Source organism: Scardinius erythrophthalmus (genome assembly GCF_964197995.2).
Source record: "Scardinius erythrophthalmus genome assembly, chromosome: 1".
NCBI classification, from domain to species: Eukaryota; Metazoa; Chordata; class Actinopteri; order Cypriniformes; family Leuciscidae; genus Scardinius; species Scardinius erythrophthalmus.
Genome location: NC_138221.1, coordinates 68770906 through 68784200, shown reverse-complemented (window position 1 = coordinate 68784200; position 13295 = coordinate 68770906). Strand labels below are relative to the sequence as shown.

Sequence of the window (13295 nt, the reverse complement as noted above, 5' to 3'; positions counted from 1 at the left end):
CTGAGTTTTGTTTTTGAAGCGATATGCCCAAAGGATTGACGCGGGGATTCCCTCACGGGGATTCCCCACGATCGTCCATGCTTTCATGTTTGCGCGAATCATTTCACACCAGACAGCATTACAAACGTGAAAAAAACGGATCGGTACCAACGTGTTCCTGCTGAACCTCCAGAAGATGTGAGTGTAATGTTTTATTAACCTTTATATTAATATTTATATTAATCTTTGCAAATTTGCAAACCTTGCTGCAGGCTTCACGATGAATGCGTTAGGTTTACACTCAGGGTACATTACGGCATGTTTTCTATGTACGACGTTCTCAATATAATTCATAATCCCACGTTTATAATGAACAACGCGTGGTTGACTGTGTACACACAGAACAGAGGGGCGGGGCGAGCAAAGCTCATTATCATTTAAAGCCGTATGCACTGAAACGCCGTGCTGAAAACAGAGCTGTTTTTGACCAGGTAAAATGAGTGTTTTCTTACAATACTAATGAGAATTTTTAATTAAAGCATATTACAAACTTTTAATTTAGACCCTAAAGAATCATATTAGCTTGTACAAAAATGGCATTATATGACCCCTTTAAGGTTCAGTTCTTGGCCCACTATTGTTCATCATTTATATATATCCACTTGGTGACCTCATAAACATGCATGGACTTCAATTTCATTGCTATGCTGATGACATTCAAATTTTCCTCACCACCAGCTCTAATAGAGCATCCCTGCCCGACTCACTTACTGCATGTATCAGGGATATCAAGCATTGGATGTCCCCGAATTTCCTCAAGTTAAATAATAACACAACTGAAATATTGATGATTGGCTCTGCTGCCTCAGTTTAAAGGATGGGCCGGTCCTTTGATATTGATGGGGTTCATGTTAAGCCTTCTTCATCCATCCGTAACCTTGGTGTTGTATTTGACTCAACTCTTTTTGCTCTCATATTTCTTCTGTTGTTAAAACCACTTTTTTTCCATTTTCTTAATATTGCACATCTTCGATCTTCTCTAGCTGATGCTGACACCTTAATTCATGCATCAATCGATTACAGTGTGTGTTCTCACATCGACCAGGCATTCTGCTCACATTACTCCTCTGCTCATCACTGGTTACCCGTGGCATCATGAATTCACTTTAAGATATTACTTCTAACATTTAAGGCATTAAATGGTCTTGCACCTCCATATCCATCTGATCTACTTTACTCCTACCACCCTGCCCAGTCCCTTAGATCAGCTGAACTTGTTTTTTTTTTTTTTGTTCACTGTAGGTGGAAGTTCATTTAGTGTTAATGCTCCTAAATTATGGAATTCACTACCCCTTACACTTCGTTATATCTCATCTATGGCTACCTTCAAGACTCAGCTAAAAACATATCTAATTAACATGTACTTTGGATAATGTGGCTATATGTATCCTTATGGGTTTGCAATGTGTGTGTGGGTGTGTAAATGTATTGTAATGTACAATGTAAAGCGACCTTGAGCTACGGAAAGGCACTATATACATAAAACTTCTAAGTACCTCAAAATGTTGAGTTGACAGTTTGGATTCTTCAGTCCACCAGAGAGCAGCTTCACTCCTGAATCCTGCAGGTCATTGTTACTTAGGTCCAGCTCTCTCAGGGGTGAGTATGATGATTGTAGAACTGAAGCCACAACTTCACAGTGCTGATCAGTGAGATTACAGGCTGTTAATCTGAAAAAAAGAGAGGACTCTTGTTAAAAGGTTATGATCAGTCAAGAGTTTGTTAATAATTGAGAAGCTTTTGCATACTGGAGAGACGTTAGAGAGCGGGAATGCCTGGGTTGCACTTATATTTTACATTACATACACTTATATGTTCTTACAGTGTACTTACTTTAGAAAGTACTGGGTAATATAAGGTAACTGCATGGGTTAAGGTTAGGTTTAGGGGTAGGTTCATGGTTAGTACCTAGTTAGTACCCAGTTATTGTAATTACTGTTATAACATATTAATTAGCTTATGTAATAAGTAAATATTATGTACAAGAGGAAAAGGACTCTAAAATAAAGTGCTACCAAGGCCTGAAAACGGATGCCGAGGTTGCTTTGTTTCTGCTCGATATACAAATAACATGTTTTAAAGCTGTTTTAAAGAACCAAGGTATGATGTTGTTGTTGCTGAAGCACAGCCATTTCATACATTTTTACTCATACTGTCTGATGCACCAGCTGTTAGATGTTGCGTGTATATGGTAACCAGATTTCTCTTGGCGGTATACAAGATGGGATGGACAGGCAAGCCCCAAATTATTATTATTCTTTTTTTTTTTTTTTCTTTTTTTTTAATAAGAAGGATCATAAAGACATTGATTCTATTTAGTACTGCCCTGAAAAAGCTTTTTCACATAACAGATGTTCAATAGCCTAGTCCACAAGACAAAATACAAACACAAAATACAAGGCAAATTACATAGGCTTGATTTTTTATATTGTGTGTCATTACCTGAATGATCCACAACTGTTTTTTTTGTTTTTTGTTTTTTTTGTAATGGTTGTTCATGAGTCCCTTGTTTGTCCCGAACATTTAAACTGCCCAATGGTCTTTAGAAAAAACCCTCAGTTCCTGCACATTCTTTGCTTTTCCAGAACCTTCTGCATATTTGACTCCTTAATAGCAGTGCCTATAATTGTGAGATCCATTTTTTCACACTGGTGACAACTGAGGGACTCGTACACAACTATAACAAACGCTGCAAACATTTAGTGATGCTCAAGAAGGAAGCATCCGTTAAGAGCCAGGGGGTTAAACTTTTGAACTTGATCGTTCGTGTAAATTGTTCTTATTTTGTTTAAAAGTTAATTAATGTAGTCCTGCCCTTCAGAGGCTAAATAAGATATTAGCATGTAAAACAAAATAAGAAAATTTAAACATCACCATCATCTTGCTCAAAAGTTTGCCCCTAGCTCTTAATGCATCGTGTTGCATTCTTCAGCATTACCTTGCAGATTCTGAAAGATGTATAATAGGTAAACGTATGACTGCAACTATACATTGCAATCATTTTGTAAGGGTTAAAATATTAACCCTCTGGGGTCTGAGCTGTTTTCTGGGCCCTGGAGGTGTTCTGACATGCTCTGACATTTGTGCTTATTTCTGTTACTTGTGACATTTTCATGGCTAAAGTCTAATTACACTGTATTCAGCACAAACTCTGCTACAATAATATATCAGCAGCATGTATGTAAAAGTTTGTAGTTTTGAGATAATGACATTTATGCGTGGTTTGTGAAAATACAAAAATAAATTCTCACTGAAATAAGGTCATGAAACCCCTACTGATTATTTCTTCACAAGACTTGTGAGAATCACCCTGACTGCTCATTCAGAGAAGACAATATATTGATTTAAAAAATTTACGACGTGTTTTGTGTTAGAAAGCAATATGCGAAGGGGCGGATCATCTCATTAATATGAAAGCTTTCCACACCTGAGAAAGACAAAGAACCTCCCTAATGGCCCTATTAGGAGCTTATCAGGGCCCATCATTCTGACCACCCTTGCACAAAGAATGAGGAGATTTAAAAAAGAATGGCTTTTAAAATTGTTTGGATTTATTTACAACACAACATAATCCAAAGATACACAACAAAAAAGCACTTATTGAAGAAAGAGACCTTTGTGCCATTCCTAAAAACATTGTACATACCTTTCATTTTCTAAGGTGTTTGATTTTCACTTTACCATGTTCATGTACAGAGACATGTACTGTGAATGTTGAAGTCAGCAGGACTCAGTGGCATCTGGGCCCTGAAAAAAAAAAAAAAAAAAAAAAAAAAAATTGAACATACTGATATCAAGAGAAAGGCCTGCACGATTTTGGGAATACATTTTAGATTTTTCTTGTTAAAATTGCTTTTTAAAATTCACAGAATACACACACTCACACAAATGTTTCCAACAATATATTATATAATGAACAACAGTTTTGTTGTGCCTTGTAGGTATAGGCTATGCGCAGTGCTGCATAAAATAATAACAATATAGCAGCCTATATATATTTTCAAAAAGATTTCAGTAACAACTAAGCTAGAGAAAAATATATTGATTATCATGTTACTTCAAATGTTTCCATTCGTTATGATGATATGAAATGAGATAATAGTAAAAACATGAAGCCGTTTGGAGCGTTTTGCTTTTCCAAAATATGATACATTCAAACGCGATCGCGCTCAAAAATGATACATTAAAACGCGATCGCGATCAAAAATATGATACATTCAAACGCGATCGCGCTCAAATATAAAACATTATGGTTAGGCCTACCATATACATATCTACGTTTGAGCAGATATCCACAAACACAGTAACAGTAAACACGGGTCTAAATATTATAATATTCACCATATATCTAGCAACAGTTCAACTGCATTGTGAAATTTATGCAACAATAGCAAACTAATATGTAATCTTACCTTATCTTTCTTGTCTTCAAATATCGTTCTTCTTCTTCTGATGTAAATCCAATCTAAGCTCAGACACTCTTTCAAACTCGACGAAAAGTGAAGTGAAGTGTTTTGTTGTTGAGGTAATGAGGGCGATCGCGTTCCATGTGGAGATTTGCATGTGAATATCTTTTGCGCGAGTGGGCGTGGTAAATTAAAAAATAATTAGGAAGCGTTTGAGAAGCTGGACATCTTGTTGGTTTTATACAAATTACTTAAACAGAGAATATTTGTTTTCGTTTTGAATCCGATCATTTAAAAGTACACACTTAAATGTTTATAAAGGTGTATGGCTCATAAATGTGTGACAAGTATTCGCTGAGTTTTGTTTCAGTTTATAGACGTGCTCAAGAAAAAAAAGTTCACCGCGACGGAGAGGCAGAACGCACACCCTGTTTATTTTCTTTATTTTACAAAAGCACAATGTTTTGATTTGATTGGAAGTGGACACATACAAAAGTAGAAATACCACAGATTCTTTTTTTATATTTCTTTTTTCTGTATGACCATAAATGACGGAGAAATTTAAGTTTATAGTGCTACAATGTGGAGAAAATGCAGCAAAACGCGCCGGCGCGTTTGTCGACCTCAGAGGGTTAAAGGTATAACGGAGGATTTTTTTACTTCCGGGTGGATACCCTATACTATTGGTCCTCCTAATTGTCAATCATTCTGGTGAATCAATCAAACTTTTCAAAAAGTGGAGAGGGCGGGACTTATCTAAAATTCGGAAAGATCCTCCGCTATACCTTTAATTTAAGAGCTCAGTGTTGAGACCTTTCACCGGAATTTGATTGAGAGGCGACCTGACCAATTATAATGCAGATATCCACCATTTTTGTCCAACAAACAAACCAAACCAGTTAGTAGATTAAAGTCTAGTGGACTTGAACTTGAAAAATGGTGTGTATTCTTTTTGCAGTTTTGATGTTCATTCATGTTTAATTTGTACTATAACTAGAAGAGATAATCAGTTCACGTGCTGCTTGAACTGATGTGCTACACATTAAAGTGTCAGTCATGTTTGAAATTACTGAGACTTTATTTCACACCAAAAGTAACCTGCTCTGTCTTGTCTGTTGGCGCATTGTCAGTGTCCTCTTTGCTCTGCAATATATTTTTTACTGTGTGAGAACATGATGTGTGGTGTGAGTGCGGAATGGCTTGTCGGATGTAGCAACAGTAACTAAGAGGGGCGGGTCTTTGTTAAAGGTCAATTTCAAATTATTTAAATCTTTGTGGACTCGGCCGGACTTGACTCAGACTCGGGCGTTAAGGACTCGGACTTGGACTCGATTGTTAAGGACTTGGATTTGACTCTGACTCGACAAAGGTGGACCTAATTTTTCTATGCTCATAAATTATTATTTACTATGCAGATTCACTTCCCTACAAAATCACCCCAATTATTCTAGACTGATTAATTCTATTCAAATAGAGCTATTCAAATCAACTGGTGAAACTGTTCATTTAAATATTGCAATATATATAGGAGAAAAACTAAATATCGTAATGTACGTTTTTTCCAATATCGTGCAGCCCTAATTCATACTATATATATCATATATTTTTAACGGTTGCAAAGGATATTCTAATTCAAATGTAGTGCCTCCTCGAAAGGTACACAATTGCGGACCCACCATGAGTGTTGTGTAAACAGTTATTTCAGCGTTTAATGGGAAACAATTTAAATGGCAACAGAAAATTAGGCAATTGGAGTGAAGAAGATACCTTTTCATTATTAACTTTACTGTCCAAAAAGTCCATATAGAGAAAAAAAACTTGATAGTACTTTGTAGTGATTTGTGAAAAAGGCCCACCTGAGAGTGGCATTGCCCTCACTTATCTTTCTCCTCAAACCCGACGTCAACGCAGAAAGGGTCACAATAAGAAACCTGTGAATACTGCTGTCATTGAGGAACTAGCTGGTTTGTTTAAACCAATAACTATTTAAAAATACTGTGCTGAAATAAAGAAGTCACTGTTCATCTCTGTCTTGCTCAAGTCACATGCGAGGACAGTGACTAGAGTCATTGTTCACACATACAAAGGAACTGTTGTATAAACTACTAACTGGACAGAGTCATGTTTGTAAAGGAGTCACAGGATTTCTAACTGTTGGGACCCGCAGTTGTACATGTGACATTGAAATGAACAATCATGCCTTAAAGTAAATATGATGAAGATTTCTGAATTCTGACTATTTAAGATGAGCCCTGGACAGGACTCAGTGCTCTTCCTTGCAACCACCACTCCGGAACACCAGCAGTTTTCGGATGCAAGAAGCTTTAAGCCTAGCTATTACTTATCTGTTAGAATAGTACTCTGATATAATCTGTAACAAGTATTCTTTTCACTTTTGATTCTTTTTAATAAATATTGTTAACCATTTATTATAAAATCATCTGACTGGAACTTGGATTTTTTGAGTATGTGTACCCTCCTTTCATCTGGATCAAAAAAGATTCTAGCTGGAGGAAAACGGCAGGAGGGTAAGCATTCTTTTCTAAGAAGAAAATGTATGCATTGTGAGATTTTGATTGATTAGAAAGCCTAGCCAAAGAGGCAGCTTACAAAAGAGTGTTGTTGTATAGCAAACACGGTCCAAGAGTACCTACACAGGTAGACTTACAATACGAAGGGTGAATATATTGTCTTTATAATATCTTATGTTATCTTTATAATATCTTATATTATCTTTACAATAGAATACGAATTCGTATAGACTGATCGCCTAACTCTTAAAGTCACGACTAAAGGATAGGCTCTTTAGTAACCGTGGGATTATTTATATGTCCTTTATTGGATGTAAGATAATTTGGAACGGTTTTAATCGTGAAAAACTTTACAACTTGGCAATATAAAATGAGGATGCAAGAGCCTTCATGTAAACAGGTTGCATGCAGCGTTCGTCTAATCAATGAATCTAACACTGCAAATGTGCAAATACGAATGTTAATCGAGGGTTTAGGAGTGTACAGCATGAAACATCAGTTTATAAATACCCAGGATTAATTGTTAACCCCAGGTAAATTATGACCAGTGTAAAGGTTTACAATGACCCAGGGTTAACTATTATTAGTGTGAAAAGCCCTCTTGTATGTCAATAATTAGTTATAAAACAGATAGTTCTGGACCTTGATTCTGAATGGTTGAGCCGTGTTCTAAGCCGTAGTAAATTACTCTACAAGGACTCAAGCCATCCGTCACATAACATTTTCAGTGCTCTTATCACGGTTACAGTACCATAGCATTAAGGCCCGGACTAGAAGGCTCAGAGACAGTTTCTGCTCAATCCTGTTCCTGGAGTACCCACAGCACTGCACATTTTCAAATTCAACTCATCAGCTAGTTAGTAAAGACTCCAAGACCTCTAATATGTGTGTTAGATAAAAGAGTCATCAAAAATCTACAGTGCTAGGATTGAAAACCACTGACCTAAATCAAGATATTTCTTATTTTAATACATCATCACCGCAACTAGATATAAGGTAGCCTAATTTTAAAAGTGTGATTTCTAGACCAGGAAAATGAATATATTTTTCTAAAGATGCTTAATCCTTATCCAGCAAATTATGAACAATGGAAAAGTCATGTAAATTCATTGGTTGAAAAGATATTCCGCTTTTAAAACTTCAGAAATGTAATTACTTGGATTTCAATTATAATTACAAATTAACATAATTATTTTAAATATTTTAATCTGTAGACTCTTCAAATTTATGTAAATAAAAAAGTAATTAAAGTGCATTCAGCTAAACTATTAGCCTACATGAGAGGTATTATGTTCAAATTCCAAATCAGTTGATATTTTCATATTTTCACACTCACAGAGCTTTTCTGCAGTTCCTCAGAGCAGGTAACAGTCTCCTTCGACCCTCTTGTGATGATCTGATGCTGTACTTTTTAAGCTCAAACTCATCCATCACCTTTTCTGACATCAAGATCATGTTTGCCAAAGTTGAACATTGTGCAAGAGAAAGGTTTTGGTTACTTGTTCGAGATTGTAAAAATGCCTGCATTTCGTCAACAAGAGAACTATCCTTCATCTCAATCAAGCAGTGACACAGATTCATCCATCTTTCAGGGCTGACATTGTCTTCTGGACTTTCTGTGTTTTCATGTTTTTTAAGGTTTTGGATTATTTTCTTGATGCTCTTTGGGTTGTTCTCTGTGCGAATCAGCAGATCCTGTAAGAGTCTCTGATTGGACTCCAGCGAGATGCCATGAAGGAATCGAAGGAAAAGATCCAGGTGTCCATTTTTACTCTTCAAGGCTTTATTCATTGCTCCCTTCAGAAACACATCCAGAGAAACAAATCTACACCAAATTCTGGATTTTCCTTTCAGGAACATTTTCATAACTTCACTCTTCTTGTGTAAATAACAGAAAAACACATACAGTGCTGCAAAAAACTCCTGAAAGCTGAGATGTACAAAACTGTAAACCTTCCTGTGATAAATCACAGATTCCTCCCTAAAGATCTCAGTGCAAATCCCAGAATACACTGAGGCATCAGTGACGTCTATGCCGCTCTCAATCAGGTCCTCCTCATAGAACATCACATTGCCCTTCATCAGCTGATTGAAAGCCAGTTCAGCAAGTTTCACAATCACTTCTCTGTTGGACTGCAGGAGTTTCTCTGGATCTCTCTCTTCATACTTCTGATTCCTCATACTAGTTTGAATGAGGAGGAAGTGTATGTACATTTCAGTCAGAGTTTGAGGGATTTCTGCACTGAGATCTTGTTTCAGGATGTTTTGAAGCACAGTGGCTGAGATCCAGCAGAAGACGGGTATGTGGCACATGATGTGGAGGCTTCTTGCTCTTCTGATGTGTGAGATGATTCTGCTGGCTTGATCCTCATCACTGATTCTCTTTCTGAAATATTCCTCCTTCTGAGGGTCATTGAATCCCTGAATTTCTGTCACACGGTTAATGTAGTTTGAGGGGATTTGATTGGCTGCTGCTGGTCTGGTGGTGATCCAGATGAGAGCCGAGGGAAGCAGATCTCCTTTCATGAGGTTTGACATCAACACACCCACTGATGAAGACTCAGTCACACCAGAAACTTTCTCACTGTCTGAAAACATCAGTGTAATTCTGCTCTCATCCAGACCATCAAAGATGAACACAACTGTACATTCATCATAAATCTTTGAGTCCAGATCTTGAAGTTCAGGATGAAAGTCCAGCAGAAGTCTGTGAAGACTGTACTGATGATTTTTAATCAAGTTCAGCTCTCTAAATGGAAGCACAAACATGAAATCTACACCCTGATTGGCTTTTCCCTCGGCCCAGTCCAGAATGAACTTCTGCACAGAGACGGTTTTTCCAATTCCAGCGATGCCTTTAGTAAGAACAGTCTTGATTTTGTCCTTCTTCTCTCTTCTCTTCTCCTCATACCCTAGTTCAGGTGAAGGATCAAAGATGTCATTGCAGTTGATTGGAGTGTCTTGGAGGGTCTTGTAACTTTTCTCCATCTGTTGCACCTCATGTTCTTCATTCACTCCTTCACTCTCTCCCTCTATGATGTACAGCTGTGTGTAAATTCTGTTTAGGAGGGTCTGATTCTCTTGTAGCTTAATTCCCTCAAATAAGCTCTCATACTTGTTCTTCATGCTGGTTTTGTGCTGGTCTTTGACTCTCTGCAGATTATCATGCACTGGCTGGTGAGAATCGAGCTGCAGGGCTGCTTCTGTGTCATGATGACTGATGTGTTTCTGACAGGAGGAGGTTGTGCTGGTCTGACAGGACACATCTCTGATCTGGTCAGCTCTCCCACCACTGAAAACACATTAAGAAGACAGGGACACAAAAACCTCTGTTAATAAATATAAAAATCATACTACATGTAGAAACTGACTTCCTAATATCACACATGGAGATCCTTGCAAGTTCTCGCATAGATTTTGTTTACCCATGTTGCCAACAAACTGTAAATTAATTATGCACATCAGGCATTTGGGGGCAGATAATGACCTGCATAGTAAAATTAATGAGAAATCAATATTTCAGTAGTCAAAATGTTCGAATAAAAGAGAAAGGCGGCTAAAATTCTTGACCAGATTCATCAGAAACCATTATTTTAAAATATCACAGAAACACTGACATGAAGAAAAAGCAGTGTTCATGTGGAATGATTACATGTAATTGAATTACTTGTAAATGGTGACAGATGATACTTAAATCAACAGTTATTCTGAAGAATATGTAAAGTTTGCTGTTGAAGCTAAAGGCAAAAATAATTAACATGATAATCAACAGCTGGCTTACTTTTCCATTTGTATACATGACATGGATTCAGATGGTAAATATTGTATTAAGTTGGGTGTCCAACTTAGAGATAATCATCATATTTATAATGAAACAATTGTATTTAAAAAAATAAATTATATTAATCATATAAAATATCACAATTATTGTTACTACTGTAAACCCAATATAATTTTTTTATGGGATCTCCTTCAAAGCTTTCAGAATCTTTAGTTTTTAAATATTTGTTTCTGTGTTTTTATAATGAACAGTTTAATTTTAATGACAGTATATATTAATCAATTATTATCAATTATCAATTATATATAATTATTTATTAAAATAAACAAAACTAAAGTGATTGTTTTGAACAAGTACTAACTTAGATATTATGCAAAACACATTACTTTATTGCTAAAGTATTTGTATAAATACTGGGGGCCTTTTGCCCCATCCTGGTGAGTCTTTTAAATCTTATAAATGTATGATGTGGCAATAAGTTTTTTTTCTTTTTTTAACCCATACTCTGGATAGTCGGGGGTAAAAGGCTTAAAGGTTATCGCCGCCTCATACATGTATAAGATTTTTTACCAAAACAAACCACGTTAATGATTTATTTTCCCACAAAATGTATTGATCCATCAATATTCAGTAAAAACATGTATTTTTTCTGCAATCATATACTATGCATAAAGAGCAAATGGCTCTGAATAGAGAGTGAGATTCCAGAGGCAGCCAGAAAAACATACTCAGTTAATATTTGTAAGGAATATGACTTAGCTCAAATGATTATAGGGAATCAAAATTATGAATCGGGTTGATTCATCTATATTCTTACAATATTAATAAATTATTGAAGCTGAAATTTAGACTTATTCGTATACATCAATGTTCAATTACAATGAATTATAATTCAATCATTAATATACCAAAATGTCCCTCTTTCAGATCAATTAATCAAAATAATTTTGAGGGAAATTAATGTATTAATTAAACAGTTGTTTGTCCCGCAAACTGGTCGTAAAATTAATTCCATCAACTTCTCAACAAAATTAACTCTTTCTTATAATTCGAAGAAAGCTATGTTTTCTGGCCAAGAAAATTAGCTTCTTGTTCTTATAAAATGTAGGTTACTTAACAGTAGCACCTTTGTAAAGCGTAGCTTGATCATCATTTCATTGACTTGTACAATGAACACTTATACAGAGACAATCTAGGATATAATGTTTTTTTTTAATAATTGGACTAATACTACATCGAACTAAGGAATACAAGTTCTACAATTTACACGAGTAAATATGTATGTACAGGACACGTAAACAAAATACAAGACTAAACGGATAACAGATGAGAGAGGGAGAGGAAGGGAGAAAGTGAAACTAAAGTTTCAGGACGAGAGAGATCACCGAGATGATCTCAGCATGGCAAAAACACAGGCAGTAACCTTGAGAGACAACAAGAAATCAAATCACATTAAAAGTTCAGTAAACTTATCTTGCAAAATGGTTCTCTTTGTTGCTGAAGAAGAGCTCCTTTAAGAGCGGGGCGTGTTTCCTCGTGTCTTCGGGGCGAGCAGACTCGCGCGCAGTTTAAAGGTTCACTGAAACGTGAAGTGGCCAGAAACATGATTAAGAGTTCAGTTCCCTTTGTGGAGGGAGTAACGAATATGAAAATAAAACTTAGTAAAGAAAATAAAACGGAGATGAGGACTCCCTAGGTCCCATGGAGCCAGGAATTTCCTCAGACGCAGTGCTCGTGCACGTCCTCAATGAAGAGGAGCGCGCGCCGCGGGATTTTCAAAAGAGTCTTTTCCTTTGAGTTGAAGTTGTCGGCTGAAGTTCGAAGACGAAACAAAACTAAAAGACTTAAAGAAAATAAAATATAAAGCCCCCTAAACGGGAGCCATTGATGGTCTCCCTGATGAGGAGGGTTCGAACAAGCAGGAACAAACAAGACGAAAGAAAATACCGAACTCAACTGAACGGAACGCGGAGCGTTCCGCTTTTCTAGGGTACCGAAATTTCCCTCCTCCCTGGCGCTTGGGCCAATTGGAACGCGAAATTCCAGGCGGGAGAAATTTCCTTTGTCTCACTTAGGAGTTCGATTTGCATGTTTTATGACAGTCTTAGGATCATGCCATTTCTACTTTAAACAATTATAACTGCAGTAAAATGCATTTTATCATAATTTGGTACCCATATCTTTCCTACGGGTATATGGAGGTTCAATTCAAGACCACATTTGGTATGTTTAAAAGCTACGGCATAGAAATGACTTCTTATTCTGTAAAATAAGCATTAAGAGTTCTACTAACAATCTAGGAATAAGATTAACCCAAAATGTGATGTACATTTACAAATGGAAATGAAAATTGGACTTTTAAAAAGATCCACATGGCATATCTATGATTACAACAGGGTGCACATCTGAAACATTATTCCTTTAAGGTTTACAAGAATACAAAAACCCATCACAGAGAAGAACAATCGTGGAAAAGAGAAATTACATTCAGGTTTACATATTTCTTCAATGGTTATACATATGGAAAATGTAGGATTT

General features: G+C 36.4%; 1 protein-coding gene across 1 annotated transcript in view; it reads right to left on the bottom strand.

The window, feature by feature from the left end:
* The window catches only part of LOC308687203 (protein NLRC3-like), a gene marked incomplete at its 3' end in the record, with an annotated part of 37271 nt that overhangs the window by 4037 nt on the left and 19939 nt on the right, over window positions 1-13295 (bottom strand). The window contains exons 4-5 of the mRNA XM_081359561.1: window positions 8313-10268; window positions 1536-1709 (exon numbers count right to left, since the gene is read on the bottom strand). Of these exons, the coding sequence (XP_081215687.1) occupies window positions 1536-1709; window positions 8313-10268 (2130 nt within the window). The remainder of the gene's footprint in view (window positions 1-1535; window positions 1710-8312; window positions 10269-13295) is intronic.